The following is a 25,190-nucleotide window of genomic DNA, read 5'->3' as shown; positions in this document are numbered from 1 at the left end:
TAGAAACTAACACATTCATCTACAAAGAAAGGTAAGACAGCAAACTCCAAGGAAAGACTGTTAAAGACAAATACAAGTCTGCCCTGAACCGCATCTTTACATCTAGCACAGCCTATATTTTGCCATGGGAGGTTCCTTGCTAATTCGAAACAATCTCTCCGACCTAGAGTTCGGGAAGCCACTAACCTGGAATACAGGAAAATACTTAAAATTAATTTTGGCTCAGAAGGTAAATAATTGAAAAATGTGCACAAAGTTTTCCCAAAAGCAATTAGCAATTGTAAATACCTATTCATAATAACAGCAAAAAGAGCTTAAAGAACCCAAACAAAACAAAACTGTATTGCCCTTTAGTTACAGCTGTTGATAAGGCACAGTCTTCCTTAACACAGGTTGAGAGACTCCATTCTTTCAGTTCTTAGACGGTTGTTGTGACAGCAGCCTCAAATTAGCCTGAGACCCCTTTGTGCTAGGCGCTGCCCAAATACAGGAATTGCCTGCCACACAACTCGGAACCCCAGCCCCACCAGTGGTTCCTTAGGATGGACCTTCCCTACCCAAACCCCCCAAACCAGCCTATGGCAAGGAAGGTTTTATTAGTAATTTTATCTCTAGGATTTAAAGTAAGAGAAGCCCCTGAATTATTCTGCCCAGCTTTAGAATTCTGTTAGGGCATTTTACTGAGCAATCATATTAAATCAAATCATACCTATTTTTAACACTAAAACACAAAGAAATCAAAGTCTTAAATCTCCATAATAAATAATACATCTCATCAGCTGTAGGCCATGAAAGTTGCACGCGGATCTGCGGCTCTACATACATCGGGAGTGTAATCCTGAAGCCGCTATAGGTTTCCATGTACAGATGAAAGTAGATTAATGGTACCTCAGGTTGAGAAAGGAAGCATTGTCATGAAGAAGAAGAAGAAGAAAAAAAAAAAAAAAAAAGTGTCCTTTATTCCTGGTATTCCTGGTCAGTCTTTTGCTGTCCAACTCTTGCCTGTAGTAAACTCACTAAAAGGAGAGTCACACATTTAAAGACTGGGTTTTTATACACGTATCTGCCGATTTTGACGAGGATTATTGCATGTTTTCACGTGTTTAAAACCAAAGTAATCTTGTTTTCACAAGTTAACACAAAACTAATGGCAAACTACTAGAAAGAACCACAACTATGGCTGCTACCTTCAAGTCTTCTTCACAATATTGTTAAGTATCGGTCCAACTATATTTTTCTCTCATTCTTTCCACCCCATCAAATTACGGCTTTCTCAAACTCCAGTTTGATGACAAAATTGCTGCTTCGCACAAGATACGTATGTACAAATTAGAAATAGGAGATACCAAAGAGTTTCAGGAGAGCTCTTTCTTGTGGCTACCCTTCCAGCGTGAGGCAGAGATGACACACGCTCTCTGCTGACCACCATTTAACCGTGATGCCCCGCTGAAATACATACTCATGGCCTACTTCATGGTTCAGCATGCTCCACAGCACTTAATAAACTGAGCACTCAAACCGTCTTTTTAAAATTACGGAGGACATAATTAAGCTCCAGAAATAAGCAGACAACAGCAATTTTAATATAAACATCCTACTTATATAGAGGACTCTTATTTCAACTTGGCATTAATGCCCAAACTCTTACTTATGGATTCTTGCAAATCTCTAGAAGGCTTCTCCCAGTATTTCCTTGAGTTCGGCATTTAGTTTGCCCCCTTACGTTTTAATCCGTTTCAGACATTTTGACACGCAACTTTCCTTTTAATCAGTAAAAAAGATGGTCAGACCAGCCTACCAGCAGCACCTGACCTAACGAACCAAGCCTGGATGGAGACATTTGGCCTTCCCAGTAGAAGGCCACGGAAAAACAGATCACGACACATACATATATTTGAGCAAACCATTGACCAAATATAGCCAGCCACCAACGATAACCGCGTACTGCTATCAAACGCGCAACACCGATCCCGATCTTGCAAACGTTGACGTTCGCCGGGAGTCCAGTTCTTGGACTACCCCTGGAAGTTCAGCTCGACAGCGGGTCTTTGTACCGCCGGGGCCTTACCCACCGCAGGGCTTTAATAAGTCAAATAAGGGCCTGAAACCGCCGCGGGGAGCCCAGCCGGGGGGAGCGGAGCCGGGGGGCTCCCCGGCACCCCGCCGTTATTTCAGCCACCGAATTCCCCGCTGAGGCGAGGTAAAACACTTTCGGGACGAGCCGGGGCTCGGCACCCACCGCCGCCACCCCGAACTTTCCTCACAACACCGCGCCTTCAGCTGAGGGGCGACGCTACCCCGGCCCGGGGCTGGGGGCCCAAGCAGCAGCCCCCGGGGCGGCGGGGCGAGGAGGGCGGCCGGGTCCGGAGCATCACCCGCTCCCCGGCGGACAACAAAGCTCCGGCAGGACCGTGCCGGGGGGAGCCCCCGGCGCTGAGAAGGGGCAGAAAGTGACAGGCGGGCGCCCGGCGCCCCCTCCCCGCCGCCCGCGGCCCAGCGCGGCCGAGCGCCGGGCCCCCCCTCCCGCTCCCTCCCTGAGGTAAACAAGCGGGCGGCCCCGCCGCCGCTTCTCCCCCCCCGCCACCGCTCCCCGCCCCGCTCCGCTCCGCCGCCGCCCCGTACTCACCTCAGCGGCCCCCCGGGCGCCCGGCCGGCCCCGGAGCGGCGCAGGCGGAGACGCACACAAAGGGTAATAAAGGGGGAGGAGGGGAGCGCGGGGGGTGGGGGCTGCCCAACTGCCTGCCGCTCCCCCGCCGAGGTGCCTCCCGCCGGGGCCGCCTCCCGGGCTCGCCCTCCCTCTGCCGAACGGCCGCCGCGGGAGATGGGGGGGGGGGGGGGGAGGGAAAGAAACTCCCCGGGCTCCTCCGGCGGGGCTGGGGGGGGAGAAACTCGGGGCACCTGGCAGCGGCCCCCCGCCCCCGCCGAGCGGAATTAGCGGCCTGTCCCTTTAACGGTATAAATAACGGGCCCCCCCGCCCCCCCCCCGCGCTCCTCCTCATCCTCAGCTGCTGCCGCCGCTCCGGCTGCTGGGGCTCCGGCGCTGCCGGGGAGGAAGAGGGGAGGCAGCCACTGCGCATGCGCCCCGGGGGAGCTCGGGAGGCCGCGGGGGGGGAGAGGGAGAGGGAGAGGGAGGGACGCGCCTTCCCACAGGGCCGCGCGCGCCGCCCGCACCCGGAAGGGGATGCGGGGCGGAAGGAAGTGGCGGGGAAGGCCGGGGCGGAAGTGGGCGGGGGAACCCGCTGTCACGTGAGAGGGGTGGGGCGGGCGGCGCGGGGGCTGCCGGGAGCGCGGCGCGGAGGGGCGGGCGCGCGAGGGCGGCGGTTGCCGCCTCAGGTGAGGGAGCGGCGGGAGCCGGGGCCAGGCCGGGCCGGGCCGCTCCGCCCGCCGCCTCAGTGCGGTGGGTGCCGGGAAGGGGAAGATTCCCCCCCGCCTTGCCTTTCCCCCGAGCTCTGGTAGCGCCGCGGGTCCCGGGGGTTTGGCTTGAAGCGGGGGCGGGGGGGGGGGGGGGAGTAACGGCTGCTGCTGGCTACGGGCCGCCCCGCCGGGAGGTCTGCGGAGGCCGCAGAGGTGCTGCCGGGCGTCTCTCCGGCGGCGAGGCGGGAGCGGCGCTTCCCGCCTCCCTCACCCCGACCGGGAGCGCACAAGGTGCTCGGCGCGGCCGGGGGGTGGGGTGGGTTGGGAGTGGCGGCGGTCGGTGGCTGCGGGGCTTCGGTGGGACTTTGTGAGCCTCGGATAAAAAAAAAAAACGGGAACGGGCAAGCTCCTCGGCCGGTAGCCTTGGTGTTCCGATGGAATGGCTTCGGTTCAGCTTCCCCAGCTTTGTGTTCCCGCGCCGTGCGCTCTTGTGCGTCTGCTCACGTAGTGGCTACCTCACTGATGCGTTTTTTAGCGGCCAGCCTCGTCCTTTGCGGCCGTAGCGGCTGTGCCAGCGGCCCGACCGGTGCTGGCCGTACAATAGAAAGAGCAAAACTGGGAGAAGAGGGAAACGGCTGGGCTGAAATAAGCGTAAATTGTTGCAGAGTAAGGCTTGGGAGCTTTCTGTTAGCACAATGAAGGAGAATTGGGTTTTACTCAGGCTGCTTATCTCAAGAGGCATTGTGGTTATTGTTTTAAGCTGCACCAGTATAGACATGGGTAGCCGATCGTTCCTATAAAAACTTGACTTAACACGTTACCGTGTGCCTGTAGCTTGTTCCAGCTGCAGAAGCTCAAACACCTTGTTTCAAACAATCCCAAATGCAATTAAAACAAACAAATTACACTTGGTGGTTGGTGAGAGGAGAAGGTGTGCAAATGTCACTTGTTAGTACAACATCCTTGAAGAGCATCGATTTGGTTGTTCGCAGTAACGCATCTGAAGTACAAATGCACGAGCTGTGCCACTCCTGGTTCTGTGCAAGATCAGTTTGTCTGTGGCTGTGCTGTCTTAGTGGAACTTAATATGTCATTCACAGACTCGTGAATGTCATCGTTGCCGTTAAGAACTTGCTAGATAAACTTGGAAGAAAACTTGAAGAGAAACTTCCCTATTAGTTGCATTAGGCACTGTTTGCATTGCGTTGAAGCATCCTAAAACAAATGCTGTTCAGAAGTTATATATGAACATGGATTTCATCTAATCAGAAATTAATTAAAAATGCTTCAAGGTTTGAGGTTTTCTTTTTACTAGTAAGGTGAACTACAACATCATCAGTTAAGAAATTATGTTCATTACAACTTAAGTTCTTAGGAATGAGCAACTGTCTTGTGTTTGCTGTACTAAATTTAGTTTACTAACATCTGAGTAGAGTTTCTAACTAACACAATTATTGGAAAAAATGAGTAATTGAGTATAACTCTTATATTCTCTTTCTCATTTAAAGGCGAAAACTTCTGCAATGAGTAAACGTAAGTCGAAGGAGAGCAGTGGCGCAAACGGAGAATGCATTTCACAGGTTAGTAACGTCTTTATTAACTGACTTTGTTTTGAAGTTATGAAACTTTTCCATCCTCTCCCATCGCTGTCATTCTATAGTTTTCTACTAGACCAGAAAAAAAGGCATGTACAGATACTTGATGTAATTTCTAGGGCTGTAAATGAGTTTTGTATTTATGTTCTGTATTTCTTTCAGCTTCTCACCTGATGTTTGCTTGCTTCAAGTGTTATAGTAATGATCTACTTTTTGGAGTCTTAATAAAAATGATAAAGGATGGCCTTGCTCTGTTACAGCTATTTGTGGCAGCAGATTTGCATAAAACTATTTTTATCTAGACAGAGTCTTTATCTTCCAGTTTGTAGGGTGAATCAGAATCTAGGGGACTTTTTTTTTTTTTTTTAACAGCCTGGGTTAGGTAGGACAGCAGCTGCCGAATCAGTTTTTGTGTGGTTTTGGGTTTTTTAATTTTTTTTTTTATTATTATTTTTTAAGCTTTATTCTTCTGTTTTCTCAAAGTGGCTACTTAACAACTGTGATGCATATTGCAGTGAATTACCTCTGGTTCAGTGATTCCTTATATTTTAATATCTTTCCTTCATTTACCTATAAAATCCCTTTATAGGAGGAAAACCTTTTCACTTGTGAATGGACAATGCTGACTGTTCAGATAGATTGTTCATTAAAACAGAATAAATCTGGAAATCAAGTCAGTAAGACTTTAGTAGAAGAAAAAGTAACTGAAAAATCAGGTAGATGAGTACAGCTCATATTAAAAGAGAATTCATTTCATAAAGTGGAATTATTAGCAAAATAGATGTCTATTGTTCTTCTGTCCATTATTTAGACTTGCTGAGGAGTACTTCACAAAGATGCATCCATATGTATTTATTTTTAAACCCATCACCTAGAGCTGATGCTGATAATTCTATCATAAATTATAAATTAGGTAAGCGTTCGAAGAAGACGTATTTTCAAGATACTAAAAGCCTGTTAGTAATGTAGCCCAGGACTGGTCAGCTAAAACAGCTGAACGAGTAACTGCTACCTAAGGTGAGAAAAACGCAAAACATTTGCGGTACAGTATTGCCTCAGTGCAGGTTTACCTGGGATAGAACACTGCACTTTTTCATGATTTCTCAGGGTTCAGCAGAAATGAAAAAGGACTCGGTTAAGAGGTGCAACTGAAGAATGTAGAGAAAAACCATGTGGGGGGAAGATGAGCCAACTTGGATTGAGAGAATGGAAAAGCCATGACGCAGATGTGCATGATAATGATATAGTTAGTTTTTAGATCGAATGGACATTCACTTAGACTGAAAGGCAAGGTGCTCAAGTGTGATTTTAAAGGAAAGTCACTTCATTAACAGTTTGCAATTTGATCTCCGAAATTCTTTGACAATGAGCACTTAAATTGAACACCAACCATTATAAAAGGATGGAGTGTGTGGGTATTTTAGAATAGCTTAAATGAGGGATGGGGAGGAATAGTAGTATAGAGTCCTGTAAATTCTTAAAAATGGGGATTATCCAATTTGGTGCTGCTAGTCAAGTGGTAGGAAGAAATCTGCTATGATGTTGAAGGTTGGGTCTTTGGGAATTGAAGATACAATTTTAAGTAACAGTTCTTAACGCGGAAAGCAGAAGTCAGGGCAGACGTATATCTAAAGATACCCCAAGCGGTACATCCGAATCAATAGTTAAAGTAACTGTATTCCCTGTGCAATTTGAAGGACTTCGGAACTTGATCTAAAAATCAAGCTGGGTAGACTTCGTTCCATCCTTTGTAAGCAATATATGAGCTTCAGTTTCATACTACTTTCTGCCCCCCTTCCAAACTTTAGGAACAAGGTATCTGAACTGAATTTTCAGAGAAACTGTAAATTTGATGCTTTTTAATGTTTGCACGTGGTAGGCCGCAATGTTATTGCGAGTGGTGCAAAAAGTGTATTCGCTGTGGATTTGGGGGAATAACTGAGTGGGGTTACCATTTATTTAAGTCAACTGGTAAGTGTTTTCTTGCCTGTATTACACAGTAAGTTAGAACTCTGAATTAGATGAAATGCTGACCTAATTTTGGTAACAAGTGTTAACATCCCTTTGGGGGTGAAGGAAGGAAACTGTAGCAGAAGGGACCAAAGACACATGTTGCTATCATTTAATTGAATTTCTCTTTTCTGCTACAAAAGAGTCTGTTAAATAGTCTGCCTACTGCAACTTTATTCTTACTCTCAAGACCCCTATATCATTGATGACAATTAACATTTACATGTTACAGACTGTTTGTAACACCACAGAAACATGCATATTTTAGTGTTATTTTGTTGCAGTAATTACATTATTGGTACACTCTGGTGTTTGAAGCACCAAGCATTCTTTCTGTCTTGTGTTACATCTGTAGGTGCAAAAAATTTTACGTGAAAGATTCTGTCGCCGTTATGCTACTGGAAAACTGTTCGGGATTGAACATCAGCACAGGTGAGTGAACAGACTCAAATACTAAGTGATTTCTACTTTAACCACAGTAGAAAAATTATCAGGTGAACTCAGAATTTTCTGCTACCTCTGTTTTTCTAAATTATACAGGCTTAAATGACTTGCAGCGCAATGCTTCTAAAAATTGTTTGCCTCGGATTTTAAGAGTTTTTATACAACTGTTGCTTGCTGTTTTGTCTGGCTCTGAGTTTTGATTTCTTGTCCTTGTTTCAAATCTGTAATTCCTGAAACACTTTTTTTTGAGCCTGAAAGATGATACTTCTAGTGCATATTCTAAGGCTATGTTTAATGACCTCACCAAGCAAAAAGTTAAATTCTCTTGTTGTGAATCTTTATTTTTACTTCAGATTTTCTGCAGTTTACTGGTAAGCTGTGTTAAAAGTAAATCTTAAACCTTGGATGTCAACATTGTGTTTCGTGAAGTAGATGTTTAAAACAAAGCTGCTTCTTGGAGTCATCCAGATGCGGAGGTTAAAGTTAGGAAGAAGGGACCTATTGTGACAATAAGACTATCCTAATGCTAATCCTTTTACAGATGCAGGTCAAATTCTGAAAATAACAAACACGTATCTGAAGTTGAATCACCTGGTGTGAGCATTAGTTTCTTTTCCCTTACAGGAAGGAAAATAACGTTTCTGTTATTAAAAAAGCGTAGTGTAATATACATGCAGAGCTCACATAGTTGTGTTTATTGTTGTTGTGAGAAAATGTATTTCTGTGATGTTGGTATTCTACAAAACAAGCCTCCCCTCTTTATACTGGGATTCTGAAAAACAGTTTACAGATTGTCTTCTGCTTAACAGGCCACTGTTGATGAATTAGACTGGAGAGAAAACACGATGAACTTCCCAGCTCTTCGTTTTTCTTTCCCGAGGTGTTATCAGGGCTCTTGGCTCTAGTTAGCTCTCAAATAGTGAACAAAACCACATACATTTGCTACAGCTGTTCCTTGATGACTCTGTCACTCCTTTAGAAGCAATTGCGTGCTGTCAATATTCTATGTTAAAAAAAAGCGCACATTAAATGTATGTGTTTGTAAACATTTGGGAATTGGAAGTGTCAGTAGTTTTTATAAGCACTTTCTCGGTGGTACTCGGTGATAAGTCTGTCTGAAGATAATACAGACTTATTCTTTGCTCCTTCTTTTGGGTGGGAATAGAATATGAACTTGAAGTTCAGTATTGTTGTTACTGTTGACAAGCTTTGAATGCCTAAATTTAGCATATAATCAGTTTTATGAAGACTGTCAAAATGAATATATTCCACTAGATTATGAATTTTTACTGATGTCAAAGTTTTCCTTCAATGTGTTTCCCAGTCTTCCTTTTTTGTGAACCATAGTGGTATCACAGAGAGCAATCTTTTCTTTTTTTTAAAGAAAGAAATAATTATTGAATTCTGTCATTTCATGGTGGAGAATTGTCAAACTTTATGAATTAGTGATACTCCTGACTTCTGCATGTTTTAATATTTTAAAATATTTTAAGAGATCTGATCACTCAGCCTTTTGTACTTTATTGTATTACATTTTGCATGCCCTGAGTGTTGGCTCTGAGAGCAAGTTGAAATGTATCGAGTTTTCTCTTATGTTCTAAAGATTCTTTGAATTTCCCATAGTTTCAGTGAACGTTGTCTGGTTTGACGTTTTTGACCTATTGCTGTTGTCAACACAGACACCTGCTGGAATTGCTGAAACGAACTGCGGTTCATGGAGAAAGTAATTCTGCCCTCATTATTGGACCCCGAGGATCAGGAAAGACTGCGGTATAAACATGTATTAAAAGTTTATAAAAGGTCAAATTAGGCACGAGAGAACCTCACTGAAGTCCTGGGAGCTTTTGGACCTAAATTTTCGTCTCTGTCTGTTTTTAAAGAGAGAATTGCTAATTGTTTACCTATAATTTCAAAACATTCTAGGACTTCTTGTGAGCTAATTCTGTTGAATAACAATATGGAGAAATCGGTTTCCTAACATCTGAAATTTTTCAAATGCTGAGTTCCTGGTGATTTTGTAAAATAGAATAGCTTCACGTGCAGCTGACAAAAACATGTACTTGTCCATCCTCACAATGACTTGCAGAGTATCCGTGGTTATGGAATTCTTTGCGTGTCTTCACCAGGTTTCATGACACCCTACAGGTACCCAAAACATGTAAAATGGAACGAATTTTATCAGAACAAGTTGCATTTGTCGTTCAGTGATCTGACTACGTCATAGATTCTGCCTTCTTTCAGCATTTCTCCTATTACAATTCTGTAACAGTTCTTGCCACAGAGGAGTTCATCTTTGCAACTAAAGCCACATTTTGCTTACTCCCTAAAAGTTAGCCTGCTATTGCTATTGGGCGTCCGCTGTAAAAATGACTGAAGAGGCATCGAAAAACTGTAAAAGGTGTAGACTTAAGGGGTGGATTTCTACGTAGCTCTTTATATGCAGAGAATGGTAAGGTGTATTAATCCTGTTTTAAACGTGTCGGAGATTATTTTTACCTAAATTGCTAGGAGGTAGAGTATTGTATGGTAGTTCTAGTTTACAAGTGTAGGTTTTGTATTTTAAAGAAACTCTTTTTAGTTGAGGCATGTGAAGGGATGACATCTAACTTAAGTGTTTGCATAATATTAAAGTATATAACACTTAAGTCTTTTGTGTTTACATGAGTATATAATGGGATAAATAGGTTGGCTGTTACTGCAAAAAGTATTCAAGATTGAAAAATTACAAAAATCCTTCGGAAGTCTTCACAAGTGCTAAAGCAAGTGGCCTTCAAGCTTTTAAATACAGCTGAATAGAAATAAATGAGTAGATGGTAAACATATCCATGATACAGCTGACACCAATCATTCTGCCAGTTTGTTGATAGCTTTCTTGTTTTGCATTTCAAAAACAGTCAGTATTGTTACCTTCTTCTGTTACCCATAACGCTTCAGAAGAAGGATAATTGCCAAAATACTAAGGAGTGGTGGTGGGGAAAGAGTTGATAAACCAGTGGCAAATAAGGATTCCTTCACCTATGTACTTCCTGCTAGAACTGGAGTTTGTTTTTCCTTTAGTAGATGTATGGATTTGTAAGTAAGCAACAAGCACTCTCATAGTTTTTAGATTTTCTCATATTTGCAATGTAGACTTTCAAGGTACAATTGAGATTGTTGGGTAAGAGGCTAGCCAGAACGGATGGCATCAGCTTATTGGCCATAAACTTGAGAAACCAAGGGAATAAGCTTTTTTGTTCCAAGTATCCATATAGTAAATGTTGGCACCTGTAGTAGGAGTCTAACTGTATCTACCTCTAAATACAATATCAATAGAAAACTATAGATGACCTGTATACTACAAGCTAATTGGAGTAAATGTTAAGGTTTTTAAAAAAAACCACAACAGAACGATCCCTCAAACGCCACGTGCTCCCCCATCACCAAAAATCAAACTATTTTTATTTAATTGAAGTTTAAATTTTCTTCCAAACCTTTTACGTAAGGATAGTGAAGATGAAAATTTGTGATCCTTCCTGCCAGAATATAAGTAAGCAAATCACGAAATGAATTATATTCTTATTCTATATCAAGAGAAAGATATTAGTTCTCAAAAAAAGACTGCTGGAGATAAGAAAATTGTATGCCTGTATATATGTATGTGTACATACACATAGATGGGAGCTGCAGATTCTCAGCTGAGAAAGCAAAAGCAAAGAAGTAGCAAGTGAATGAAAAGTTAACATTTCATCTACTTATAGCTATTTTAATACAAGTTCCTTATGACTTTTACCAAGAACAAGTTCTTGAGGGGCTGTAAATTTGGGACCCCTAAGTTTTATAAGCAGTAGTTGACGTAATTATGTGCAATTTAATTGTGTCTCGTACTTCCTAACTGTAAGAGGAAAATAATAAGTGTAGTGTCTTTAAAGATTTATACCAAAGATTTTTGTTCTACAGCATCTAATCAAGCTGAATACTATACTAACTCAAGAGACAAATTCCCTCACATCTCAAACTCATAAAGCTTTTTTTGATGAAGGCAAAAAGCCCTAGATATTACCCCCAAAAATGAATCACTAAAATACTGGAGTTATTTTTACATTTCTTTCCCTACTAATTCAGCAGAATGAACAAACGTAATCGCTACAGTCACGATAGTGAATGCGAAGTTGTCATTTTAGTATTTTAGTCTTGAAAATACTCAAAAACATTATTACCTAATGAAACCGCACATACTGTTTCCTACCTGATAATACCCATTTGTACACTTTTCTTACTGTTAATACATTAATGTTCTTATAAAGAAATTACGTTTTTTTTTTTTTTCCCCTAGTTACTAAATCATGTCTTAAAAGAGCTCACGGAAATGAAACAAGTTAGAGGGAACCTCTTGGAAGTTCATCTGAATGGCAAGTAATGCAGCATTATTCGCATGTTATGTTATATTTAGTTGTTACATATTGTATGTATTGAACAAAGATTTTGATTTCAGAAGTTGTAATCTAGCCTCAATTATGGACACGTTTGTCTGTGAGGTCCAAAATGCCTTTCTTTGTATCTCTCTAATAAAGAGAGCTTGCGTGCTTGTAATAACTTTTCAAAATGTTAAAAGTCAGTTCAGTTGTGACGGAATTGTTTTAAGTAACTTCTTATTACATATAGAAAATTACTGTCTAGTCTTAATTTATAAAAAGGCATAGCTTTGTAAGGCTGGAAATGGAGAGAAGCTTCTGGATAAGTTCCTAGTGGCTGTAGACATGGCCTCTTGGAGTGAAGGAGAACTGCCAGTTCTTCATGAAAAATCGTTTTCTTTCAGGGCTTCTGCAGACTAATGATAAAGTGGCCCTGAAGGAGATCACCAGACAGTTGCACCTGGAAAACGTGGTTGGGGATAAAGTTTTTGTGAGTATCAACTTTATTATACTCTTTGCTTATCTCCCTCAAAAATCCTTGCCTATAAAACTAGTTTTATAGAGTGCAGCTTGTTGAGACTGAATGGGCTTTGAGAGTTTATTAGCAAAATTGCGATGGGCTGGCTTGGTCTTCTCAAAGCTTTCTCCTTTAAAATATTTAATAATTGATGGCAGTAGTGAACTGTGGCAGCATGTACCTGTGAGGACCCTGCTTTACAAACACTTCAAGCTTGCCAGCAAATACTTATGTTCTACACAAGTGCTGAACACTGCATTTTGCTAGTTGGGCAATATTAATGCATCCTGATACTTTTTCAAAAAACACCAGCTTTGACTTAGAGAAGGAGGCAGAATGGAAAGGCTCTCTTAACGATTACTTCAAGCCTCTAAATGAAACGAGCGTTAAGCATTCCGAAGAGACTTTGTGCACAGGGGTAGAGTATTTTGGAAACATCAGCTTTAACATTTCAAGACAGAGAGTAAGCAAGTTAACCAGCCAAAAAGCAGTATCTTTCATATATTTGCAACCTTCTCTAATTCATCGGGAAATCTCTCCAGGCTTCTTAGAGCCTTTCATTTTGCATAGAATTTCTATTAAAATATTTGCTTCTATTGACGTTTTCTCAAAGATAAGAAACTCACATTAGTACTGAAGTCAGTAATAAAGAGAACAACCAGAGTGCTTCAGATTAAATTTCACTCATTTGAGTGTGAAATAACTTGGGCTAGTGATCTGAGCTACCCCAGTTGTTGCCGGTTATTCAGTGCGTGTTCTTGAGAGGCCATCTTCTGGTATGACAGAAGGTCCTTCTGAGCACCATCTCCTCCTTTGCTCCCAGACAGGGCCTTTGAGTTTGCCAGAGTTTCTGTAGTTGTGAGTCATGTGTAATACCCTTCCAAGGGGCTAAAGCGGAATTATGAGAGGGGAGAAAGGTGAAGTCTCAATTGATGAGGTTTATTTTCATCAGTTGCATTCGGAAAGCTTCTAAAGAGATAAGATGTTACTACTTTAGTTAAGAGAAACCAGAGAACTAGGTTAGAGGCAGTGTGGAATACAAGATGAAGTGTAGATTGTTGTTATTAGGCTTTATTATCCTTTGGAAATGCTTGCTTCTTAGGCTGTGCTTTGGTTTCTTACTTATCCCAAATGACTTTAGATGCAGAGAATGGAAAACCCTTTCTGGTGGTGAGCTAAAATTTTTCCCAAATACAGCTGCAGTAATAAAAGGAAATAGCAAGTATTTTATTTCAGCATAGCCATTTGAATGAGTTGTCTTTTCAACAGAGACCTAGAAGAGCCTTTCAAGGTCTCCAGTTCCACTACCAAAAATGCTGGAGTCAAAACTGGACTTAAATATGCTTAATTCCCCTATCATTTTTCCCGTTAAGTTATTGTGGAGTACTACTTTAAACTCTTAGTCATCTAATCCCTTCGGTTGCACACGGGCATGGAAACATGCTGATTTGCCGGAACGTCCTTACTTCTCTCCATAGAAACTTTTCCTTTCTTAGCTTCTGCAAGTCACATGCAGTGAGTTCAACTCACATTCATCTCAGATTCAGAGAGTAAATTGGCCTTTCTGCCTTCTTTGATAGGGCTTGTGGTCTTCAATTATAGTTATTTCCCATCTCGGAGCTTGTGTGCTTCCGAGTGTGTAAATGTGCGTGTAACTGAAGCAGGATGGTCATAGCAATTCATTGTTTTCTGTCATGAATGTTTGATGTTTTCATCTCTCTAATAAGGTTGCAAATTAAAAAACTGCATACTGATCATTCTCAGTGGAACACGTTAGGTGGCAGTTTTTGCATGTGTGTAGATGGAAAAGGAGTATGCAATAGCTACTTAAGGAAAGATAAAGCTACTTGGAAATTTGGCTTATTGTAGACATTCTTCTGATCTCTAATTTTTAGCTGTCTGAGGCAATTAGTTTGGAGTTTTCAGACTGGAAAAAAGTGGATCAATGTAGCATTAACTATCAGTTTTCTTGTCCTGAAGAGGTTATGATTATACAACATGAAGTAACATTGTAAATTTTCAAATACGTGCTGGTTTTGAAAGCAGGGTTTTAGAAGGAAACGGGCTTCATTACATGCCTGAACTTGATGTAGTCACACAATTCTGAGAATGATATTGAAGATCTATTGTGAAACTTTTCTCTTCTCTGTGTAGGGCAGTTTTGCTGAAAATCTTGCGTTCCTTCTTGAAGCTTTAAGGAAAGGTAAACACTAGTAGTGCCTGTTCTGAAACTGTGTGTGTGCGTTTGTCACTTGACTGAAAAGTTTGCATATACAAGTTTCTTCATCTACTTGTGCAAGTGGTATGAAGAAATCTAGCCCAAGAATGTGTCGTGGTTACAAAATAACGTAAAAAATACCTAATACTAAACAAACATGTACCTAGCGTAACTGATGCCATAAAGGCTTGCATGTCATGGTCAGCTATGTAGGACAGATTCTTTTATCCAGATTAAAGCTATTAAAAATAGTGTTGTTTTAAAAATTTGCCATAGAAGTCTGTCTTCCCTCGCAACCAGGAATGATGCTTGGCAGAATACTACAAAACCTTACCAATTTTTCAGTGTATTTTTCTTTTTACTGTTTTAGTAGTACACGTGTGAAAGGAGGGCTTAGTGAAAAGCTAAAAGAAAATGTGTAAATTGTTAGAACCGGAAAATGTGAAGGCTGTAGAGATGAAAGTCTGATGATGATGTTACCATATACTAACTTCTAAAATTGCTATCTCAGGAGATCGAACTAGCAGCTGTCCGGTCTTGTTTATACTGGATGAATTTGACTTGTTTGTTCATCACAAGAATCAGACGCTGCTCTATAACCTCTTTGATATATCCCAGTCAGCACAGACTCCAGTAACAGTTATTGGACTTACATGCAGGCAGGTAAGAAATTGAACTTTCTCGTTCAAAGTTTGTAGCTGTTTTAAAGAGGCTTTTGCCTTAGTTGGAATGTTTTCTCCTCTCCTGGAACCTTACTTAATTTACTAAGAGACTTTTCTCAATTATCCATTTTTCTGACTTTTTAATTGGGAAGGGGGTGGGGACAAAAAGAAAATAATTTCTGCTGAGAGCAAACTTAGATGACTAAAAAGCTACAAAGCCTTCAGTTTTACTCTTAAAAGAACAGGTTTACATTTCTAAGGAGATACAAGCCTGTTGTCCTGTATTACCGCAGAAGAGCCATATTTATCCATGTGGCTGGTTTATATTATACTGTTGTTCACTCTTTGGAGAGGCCCCTGGGCATTTCAGTTTCTTGGTCAGCAGTTGGTAAGAACAGACTTGTATTAACTTGTATTCCTGAGGACAAAGAATTCTTTTTAATCACATACTTCAGTAGGGCACTTTTACTATAATATTAGCATGTTCAAAATGGGTTTAGGATCCGTGTTGAACTTGCTGTGATTTTTACAATGACATCATAGGGCGCTGTGGACAGATTATGTGTATACTGTGAAATAATTACTTTGTAACACTATGGAAGCTGATACTTTATAAAAATAATACTGTTTTTCTCAATAAACCGGATTGGTGGTGAAGATAGCCAGGTTATGACATGAAGAATAATAATTAAAATCTTTCATTGAAGCCTGAAGCTGCAGTTGATTGGGTTTAGGTGATATTTAGCTGGGCAAATTTCTGGAATTTAATAGAATCGTTAATAGTTGATTTAGTAAATTACAGTCTTTTCTTTTGCTTCATTACTGTCCTGAGTCTGCTATCCTCATTACCCATTATTTAGAACCCCGTATTGCTCTGCTTTTGAATGCAATTAAGGTAGAGTCTCCAGAGGCTGTACTGTGGTTGTGGTGATAGCTGTTGCTTCTGAGTTTTTTGGGGGGGTTTGGGTTTTTGTGGTGTTTTGGTTTTTTTTAAATCACTGGTCCCTGTTGCATATGACTTCTAAATCGAAAGGGGTCTTTATATCTTGCACTGTTGGCTCTCTATTTACTGTTATCGCTCTCTTTTTGGTGAGGGATTTCCGTATTCTTAAAGCCTTTTTTTAGTGCAAGTAAAACCACCAAACCGAACAGACAACACAACCCTTAAAAACCAAAAAGGCTCACCCAAAATTCCTAGAAACTAGGAGTGTAATCGTTCTGCCCCAGTAGAAGGTAGGGGAGTAGGACGCTGAAGCCCATAGCTTGTTTCTGATGCCAGTCTATTGCTATGTGTTCTGAGAAAAGTAAGCTTTTCTCCATTATCTTCAACCAGCAACTTGATGGCAGACTTGCTTAGTTCTGTGTGACAATCTTTGAAGATAAATATTGGCTCTTAAATTTTTTTTTTAAGCTGGATTCTTTCAGTCTGACAAAAGGCATGTGAAATGACAGCTGCCACCCTATGTATCTACTAAAGAGACAACTTGTCTAGAGCTGTGATAGGCTGAAACATCTTGAATGCAGACTTAAGTAACTGAAATATTTACATAATCTATGGAGAAATTTTGCTGGGTATCCTAGCAACTAATTATCCTGGATGATGTAGTGCATCACATGATTCGGGTAAATGGCTAGTTGTTAGGCATTTCAAGGCACATCAATTATAATAATTAGCAAAGGTCTTGTTAGAACATTTTAAGCCTGAGAATTTAATAATTCTTTTTTTTTTAACACAATTTACTTCTGTGTTTTGTAGTTTTTACTGTAGCAAAGAATGCACTAAATGCGTCTCCTTTTTTTTTTTTTTTTGTTTTACTTTTTCTAACAAGGATATCCTGGAGCTCTTGGAGAAGAGAGTAAAATCAAGGTTCTCTCACCGACAGATATATTTGATGAATTCCTTTGATTTTAAACAGTACATTAGGATATTTAAGGAACAGCTTTCTCTTCCTGCTGACTTTCCTGATGAGTCTTTTGCACAAAAATGGAATAATAATGTTCAGGTATTTAAAGCTTTTTATACTTGGTTTTATTAAAACTTCTAAAGTAAGACCAGTTTATAAGTGTAAAGCCTTTACCTGAGATTAGTATTTCCTTTCACTATTTGAGTTTGATATGGAATAAATCAAATTGTGATAGAGAATCTTTGCTTATTGAAGTCTGGAGATAAAATCGTAAGTGTCACAAAAAAGACCAGAAAGTTAAGGTTAGGCATGAAGAATTGTATTGTCAAGCATAAGCTGAGCTCTTTCAGAAAGTTAGCTAGCTGGTATTTTTTCAGGTGAGTATGAAATGATTTGCTGAGATGATTAAAATATCGCCGAAATTGTTTTTAGCATCTCTCGGAGGATAAAACTGTGCAAGACGTGCTGCAGAACCTTTTTCACCGCACTAAAGATCTGCGCTCCCTTCACTTGCTGTTGGTATGTATTTGGATATGTATATGATAATCTGTCAACAACACTTGTGTTTTTCAAGCCAGTTATCTGAGCTTTTCTTGAAACATCTTTTATTGAGCGGGCTTTTGACAGTGCTGGGTTCTTGCATGCCTTATCAGTCCATGCTTTATTAATGAATTTGAGTCGTTCCAATTTCCGTAGCAGTTACATTGTGAGGGTATACTGTTTAATTAAAATGGTGGTGGGTTTTTGGTATTTAAAATAACTTTTGCCAAGCCTTTCCATTTATAAAGCAAAACTGTAGGTGAAATACTTTCAAAATCTTCTTTCCTTTCTGAGATTCTTTTTGGTTGCTGGTGAATCCTGAAAACTGCTTGTACTAAACCCTACTTTTTCGACCTTTAAGGCTGTTGTTGCAGCCAAATATTCCTCCATTCCTCCTCTTTCGCTAAATCTGTCGCTATTCTAAACCTGCTTCTCTTCATCAATGTCTGTCTTCTTCAAAGATTAATAAATTTTGGTGCCTTTTTTTTTTTTTTTTTTTTTTACTATGGTCTCTTACTGTATTCTTGCATCATCTTATGCTCTCCACTTTGTCGTCCCCCTGACACTGCTGGGGTTTGTCTGTGTTCCTGGCCAATCCTCACCTTTTTCTTGAGCTGCTCTTGAATTACTCTCTGTGTAGGTATATGCACTTTCGACATAAAAGCACACGGTACTGCATTTGGAATGACTGTCACTTAGAGCTAAAATATTTGTTGTTGTCATCCCTCTTTCCACTCCTTCTTCTTCCTAAATCAGCGTTCTTGCTACGATGCTCCTGAGCACAGATTACTTGTGTTTATGGACTGGTTGCTCCTGGATACCTCTTCAGTAAGAGAGTTCCCATTTATCTAGTCTCGTTATTCACCCAGAGGAAATACTGTTGTTTTCTTTTATCACTTCCAATTTGTTCTTATGCAGAGTATCAGATAAAATCACTTTATGAACTGTATGATTAAGCACCACTTTGTTGTCCAGAGCTGGTTTCATATATGGAGCAATTCAAGTAGCCCAGATGCTGTCCTGAATTTCTCCGTTACTGTGACGCTAGTCCAGGAAATGCGATCTTAATCTTTTAAATCTTGAGGTGCTGGAAGCTTGAGACTACTAATCCCCAGAAATACTGAGACGGAAGTTAATTCTGATCTTCCGAATGACCACGTTGTCTGGCATCAAGGGCCTGAAGAAGCTTTCAGAATTTTACTTGGTATCTTCAACCTTTCCCAGTTATCTTAGGGGAGAGAAGGAAGGCCTCTCCTCACTGTGCGGAGAAAAATTAGGCTGCTGCCTCCCTGTTAACTCTGAGAGATGACTTCTGTATTCAGTAGGTAGGAGGTAATGCTGACAGTGAACTTCCTCCTATCACAACAAATGAGCTGAAGCTTAACCCGTGGTCAGGCTCTCTTGGAGGGTTTAGTTTTGTGGTTTTTGTTTTGTTTTGTTTTTTTTAAATCTGCCTCCTTCACTCCTGTTTTTTAACACAGTTAATATGAACGCAATAATATTCATTACAGAAGATAAGTAACACTGTTTTAACCACCTTAAAATATCTGTGTGCTTCTGTCCGTGTGAAAAGCCCACTAACCGTACCTGCTTATCTTGTGTTGTGCAAGTATTCAGATGGTAACCTTCAGCTCTGTGGTGGGCTGTTCTTGGGCTCTGTAGTGCTTACAGCTTTTCCCAAAGCTGAGTGTCGTGGTTTAACCCCAGCCAGCAACTAAGCACCACCCAGGTGCTCGCTCACTCCCCCCTGGTGGGATGGGGGAGAGAATTAAAAGGGTAAAAGTGAGGAAACTCATGGGTTGAGATAAAGGCAGTTTAAGAGGTAAAGCAGAAGCCGCGCACACAAGCAAAGCAAAACAAGGAATTCATTCACTCCTTCCCATCGGCAGGCGGGTGCTCAGCCATCCCCAGGAAGGCAGGGCTCCATCACGCGTAACGGTGACTTGGGAAGACAAACGCCATCACTCCGTACATTTTCCCCTTTCTTCTTCTTCCCCCAGCTTTCTGTGCTGAGCATGGCGTCCTGTGGTGTGGGGTAGCCCTTGGGCAGTTGGGGTCAGCGGTCCCAGCCGTGTCCCCTCCCAGCTTCTGAGCACCCCCAGCCTCCTCGCTGGTGGGCTGGGGTCAGCGGCAGAAAAGGCCTTGACTTAGTGTAAGCACTGCTCAGCAACAACTAAAACATCCCTGTGTTGTCGGCACGGTTTCCAGCACAAATCCAAACCACAGCCCCATACCAGCTGCTGTGAAGAAAATTAACCTTACCCCAGCCAAACCCAGCGCACTGCGTTTATAGCCACCCCGAAAACCGGATCATAGACTTCCCGCTCTAGTTCTGAAACACGGGAGTGAGATCAGAGTCCTCTTTCTGGTAGTCCTCTGTCGACTTGGGTTCTTTACAAGCTTGCAGATTATTTCTAGTTTAGCAGCACCCAATTCTCTCTCTCTGGCTTGAAGGAAAGCCAGACAAAGAGCTGATGGCTATCTGAATAGCCTCCCCTTGAGCTCCAGGGTGTGTCACAGCTGAGGCTGAAGTTCCTAACTGTTTTCTTCAGCATGTTCTGAATTTTTCCTTTAGAAAGAGGCTTTTTTACTCTGAAGTCATCTTGCTCATAAAAGTATGTTGTACAGATTCTAGCACTTCTGTAATTCTTTTGGATTACCTGAAGCGTGGATGAATAGCCCTGCAGGTTGAATTTTTCTTTAATTTTGAAAATCTGTAGGAGTCTGCCATTTGAGCTGGTGCGAGAAGCTTCGCGATGGGCAGTGTGGTAGTGGCGAGAATTGGAGCTACTCGTGCTATTTACCTGCTTTTCGGTAGCAAGGACTTGTTTTCTATGACCAGCTCTTTTTAAATTACATATAGTGCTCCCCATAGCTTTGCATTGTCAGATGAACACATGGGTTTTCGATGGAAACTTAGGATCTGTTTCATGTTGCAGTACCCCAAAGGGTATCGTGTGAAAGCTTGGAAGAATTGAACAAGTTACGTTTCTTAGCAAGGTAAAATAAGTAATTTTTTACGTAAGTAGAACTAGCTGGCTCATAACTGAGCTGGTAAAATCTAGTTTTGCTTTTGATAAATGCTGTTCCCCAACAGTTTCTGTCGTGTGGGGGACTTCATGTCTGCCTCTGAACCTGGTAAAGCAGAGGGCGCCCGGTGCTGCAGGCTCTGTGCGGTGCAGTTCCTGGTCCCTCACAAGTTTCACTAGCCCTGAAGCCGAGGGAGCAGTGACTGACAAGAGATACTGCTGTGTCTCCCGTACCTCTTTCCATTTTGCGTGTCTGTTAGTGACTTGGGGCTGTTGTTTCTTCACCCCTCCCCTTCTTCCCGTCCGAATTCCCTTTAGCCTGTACAGTATAAAACCTCATTCCGTACCTTTGGAAGTCTAATGGTCGCGCAGCTTTTTGAGGCTGTTCAGTTGGCATCTCGAAGAAGCGAAAGAGGACTGGCAAAGACTGGTGGTAGACAGCATTGGATGTTCTCAGTGACAGACCTCAATTAAAGGGATGAAATAAATAGTTGTTCATCACACAGACCTGCAGAAGCGGGAGGTAGGCACTAAAAGTAAAAGCCATTGTTGTTGCTGATGAATATTAACTTAGAAAGTATCTACAGGGCAGATACTTAAAGCCCTGAAGAGCAAGCGAAGGTCACTGCAGCGCGCCTGCTGCTGGGTCATCAGTAGCTTTGCAAGAGTGGTGTCAGAAGCGGTCAGCTAACTATGTGTTCATTAACTCACGCTTGTTCAAAACCCACTTCTGTGACAGGTGGTTCAAGAAGGTTAGAGATGCAAATTGCAACTAGGTGAGGCTGTTTAGGAAATGCTCTGAAGGGGTAATTCGTATTCTGTAATCCAAGAGGCGCCTTCCGCCACTTTCTTAGCACTTCGTGACACGAGTGCGCTGTAGCTCTGTGTACAAAGGTACGTTTAAAATAGTTGTAAGTCATTCTTACAGCAATCACTGAAGTATGCTAATCCATTGAAATTCATATAAACAAGTTAATGAGTGTTTATGTTCTCTAGCGAGGAGGCTTTAAAGTTTCCAGCCTGGAAAACCTTCCTGGCAAAACGTAGTTGTAGCTACCAGCTATTTACAAGGTTTTCCCTATGAGCCTACTGTGTGTAGGGTTTATTCAGTAATGTTTCCCGTAGGTGACTCCAGGGGAAACGTGTCCTTCTGCATTCCATCTCCAAGTAGAAAGTATGTCTGGTAATTAGTAATTAAATGAAAAATGTCTTCTGCTTTATTTTTAGATGCTCGCTGTAAGTAACGTTACTGTGCATCACCCGCTTATCACTGCATCAGATCTTCATGAAGCAAGCAAGCACTATAGAATGGACTCCAAAGCAAATATTGTTCATGGTAAAGCTCAGCTTTTTCCCCAAGAAAGTTTCTGTCTCAGGCTCTCCCTGAAATTCTTCTGATGTAAGGGACACTGTGTAGTGCCGCGTCCCCTGTTGGTATGAGCTGCCCAGGGAACGCCTCCGCCCGTGCAGCCTGCGCCCCGCGCGTTTGCGTTCGTACATCTGCGTGGATGTAACAATGCTGAATAAACCAGAAATTGAGTTACAGAATAGTTGATATAAATCCTACTACACGGGGAGCTCGGGCAGCGCGCGGCTGTGATGCGGGCTCACAACTGTCAGTACCGGGCAGCTTGTGTGGTGCTGCGGTGCTGGCTGGGGAGCGCACCCGGGGCCCGGGCAGCGGCGCCGTCCCATTTCGATGGGGGAGGACGGGAAGACGCGGACCTCTTCCCGCTGGTGCTGGGAGCCGGAGGATGCTGAAGGCGCTTTGGCTGGGAGCTGTAGCACTAACCCCCCGCGAGCTGCCACGCTCTGTGCTTGGTTACGTACACGGTTGGTGCGCGGGCTTGAATTGTGTGCTCAGAGCTACAGAGCACGCGCTTACCTGCGTTTAACCGAGCTGCTGCTAATGCTGTACTGACTCCTCTCGCGTGTTGCGGTGCGCCGCCGCCTTTGCGTGGTCCGGGGCTTCTCCCTTTCTAAACCTCAGCAGCTGGGATGTACGGAGCACTATGCTTCCGTTTCCTCTGGGAAGCGTTTTGGGACCTGTGCAAACAGCGGGAAGAAGTGAACTTCTCCTGGGGCTGGTACCGAGCCCAAGTATAGTTACAGGAGGAATCGCTTCCCTGACCAGGAGAAGTTAACTTATCCCATTGCTTCCTTACGGCTTCCGGATTTTATAGGCGTTGGTTTGGCTTGGTCTCCGTGGAGCTAATTCCCTGGATCGCTTCTTCAGCTTTGAGTAGTGAACAACCTCTTCAGGCTCTCATTTCCTGACATGCTATACAGCAGCACGGAGGTTGTCTTGGTGCTGCTAAAAATCCTTTGTCATGCCGTACGATCTGCAGTGATGGTTTTACTTACATTTCTTGCTTTTTGATGGAAGCAGCCCGTTTCTCAACATTCTTGCTTCAAATATCTGGAAAACAAATGTCCTCTTATCTAGTCTCTCCAATTCTGGAATTTTTTCACATGATGAAGATACATAACACAAATATGTGAGGCCTACAGCATGTAGAAATAGAGGAATGAAAATAGTGTGTGAACTGCTCGCGTTTCCGTTATGTTTAAGAGAAATATTTAGAGCTCTTGTCTTTCCCTCTAGGTTTGTCTGTCCTGGAAATCTGCCTAATTATAGCTATGAAACACTTAAATGATGTTTATGAAGGAGAACCATTTAACTTCCAGATGGTTTACAATGGTGAGAGAAACGCGTGAACTTTACGGACACTAAATCACTTACTTTCCCCCAAGTAACTTTTTTTTTTCCCCCGTTACTGATACAGAATTCCAGAAGTTCATACAAAGGAAGGCGCACTGCATGTACAACTTCGAAAAGCCGGTGGTCATGAAGGTAAGCCTGAAATGTCTTTTTTTTTTTTCTTACTGTGTATGTGTGTGGGTGTCCTCAGCTTGCTCCTTCACTTCTGTTGTTTGGAAGTGATGTCTCCAAAATGCAGATTCACCTTACCACATCAAACCCCTGTTTTAGTCAATCCCAGTCCCAGTAGGTCTGACTGGCGTGGGATCCGTGTGCAGCCTAATAGATCAATTCTGATTCAACGTTACTCAGTTACGCTTCAACGGGACGCTAGGTAACGTGGCTGCGCGCTTGTGACAGGCCGTTCCAGTTTGTAGCCCAGAACAAGGGAGTCGGTCCCAGTCGGTTACATGTACACCAGAGCTCAAATACCATTTCTTTACGAAGGAAAGCGAAGGTAAAATGGAGCTGGCGTTGAAGGGCTTGTCTGTTGAGATCGCATCACGGGTTTCTGTCAAAGCGGCGCCTCCCAGTCATTCACAACGAGCAGCACAGCCCAGAGCGATGCCGTCTTCCATTTCCTCATTTTTTTTTTTCTTTTGTTTTCAGGCATTTGAACACTTACTACAGCTGGAATTAGTAAAACCGATCGAAAGACCATCTGTACGCGCTCAGAGAGAGTACCTCTTAATGAGACTGCTGCTGGACAATAACCAAATCATGGATGCTTTGCAGGCGTACCCGAACTGCCCGACAGACGTTAAACAGTGGGCAGCGTCGTCGCTCAGTTGGTTGTGAACTTTTTGGAACTTGCAATATCACTTTTTACGTGGAAACTTTTGGAGTTAACCGCGAACTCCAGCAGGGTGTTCAGATGAATAAATTTTTGGAAGCAGCTTGCTGTGCTGATCGGGTTGGGATTTTGTTTTTTAAGGAGAACCGTGCTGCTGTTCTCCTCTCATGGCCATGAATTTGGTTGACTTAAACGCTCAGGCAGTTTAGCTCAGCTCAGTGCTAACGTTTCCACGTTGTAGAAATCAAAGCGCTCTGGAATTTCTCCGTCTCGGATCGAGGCCGCTTTAGCTCCTGGCTCAGCGGCGTCCTGCCACCAGCGGCCGTGGGGCTCCCACTGCAAGTCCAGAAGCACGGATCCGTCGCTAGTGCAGTTTAAAGCCCCTACTCGGGCTACCTTTTCTTCTCAAATCTGACTTGACACAGAAAACTTACTCACTTAAACCTTCCCTCGCAGCTAGCCTCAGCGGTAAGTGCATCTTTGTGCCAGGTACCCCCCGCCCTCTGCCCCGCTCCCTCAGCCGCCAGCTCCATAGGACGGAGCAGCGCTTGAAGGGCGACTGCCCCTGCGCGGGGGCAGCTCTGAAGCCCCGACCTGGCTGCCTCGCAGCTGCGCTCCGCTCTGCGGGGCAAGAAACGGGTTTTCCAGCTGTTCTAGTGGACGATCTGTCTGAAGGGTGTATAATGCTGTACACGGGAAGTACGTGTGTAGCAGACGTGCGTTCCCGGCAGGTGGGAGTTACGGCCGGCTTGGTGCCGGCACATCAAGGCAGCGCTGGGTCAAGCCTAGGTGCCAGGAGCGTTTGGCCCCGCTTACGCCGGCGGCTGGAAGCCGCGTGGGCCGCGCTGAGGGTCAGCCCCCCCCTTTGGCCGCTGTCCTGGCTAGCGGAAGTTGGCTGGCTCCGACCTGAAAGCCTACACGATGTCATACGCATTTTAGCAGCCCAGGGGCTTGTCTGTCACAGAGCTGAAG

At 42.9% G+C, this 25,190-nt stretch overlaps 2 protein-coding genes across 26 annotated transcripts in view; one reads left to right on the top strand and one right to left on the bottom strand.

Moving 5' to 3' along the window:
* MBD5 (methyl-CpG binding domain protein 5) overlaps positions 1–2,917 on the bottom strand; it is a 155,212-nt gene extending 152,295 nt beyond the window's left edge. For 12 of the 19 annotated variants that reach the window (XM_082312656.1, XM_082312670.1, XM_082312667.1 and 9 more), the window contains exon 1: positions 2,627–2,917. The gene's annotated coding sequence lies outside the window, so the exon portion shown is untranslated. The remainder of the gene's footprint in view (positions 1–2,626) is intronic. The other 7 variants (XM_082312662.1, XM_082312663.1, XM_082312665.1 and 4 more) reach the window with 1 other exon arrangement.
* On the top strand, positions 1,899–25,190 carry ORC4 (origin recognition complex subunit 4). Of its 7 annotated transcripts, none has more exons than XM_082312678.1 (14): positions 1,901–2,200; positions 4,863–4,934; positions 7,315–7,391; positions 9,083–9,173; positions 11,716–11,791; positions 12,199–12,284; positions 14,466–14,514; positions 15,041–15,192; positions 17,021–17,194; positions 17,528–17,614; positions 21,892–22,000; positions 23,270–23,365; positions 23,451–23,518; positions 24,035–25,190. In XM_082312678.1, the coding sequence occupies exons 2-14, from the start codon at positions 4,878–4,880 to the stop codon at positions 24,221–24,223; spliced, it is 1,311 nt and encodes a 436-aa protein (XP_082168804.1). In that variant the 5' UTR covers positions 1,901–2,200; positions 4,863–4,877; the 3' UTR covers positions 24,224–25,190. The 7 variants fall into 7 exon arrangements, with proteins under 7 accessions (XP_082168808.1, XP_082168804.1, XP_082168805.1 ...); XM_082312679.1 differs by lacking the exon at positions 1,901–2,200 and adding an exon at positions 3,275–3,333; XM_082312680.1 differs by lacking the exon at positions 1,901–2,200 and adding an exon at positions 3,367–3,645.

This window comes from Platalea leucorodia (genome assembly GCF_965183815.1).
Source record: "Platalea leucorodia genome assembly, chromosome: 5".
NCBI lineage: Eukaryota > Metazoa > Chordata > Aves > Pelecaniformes > Threskiornithidae > Platalea > Platalea leucorodia.
Note: the sequence above shows the minus strand (reverse complement) of the source record. Positions and strands in the feature narration are given on the sequence as shown.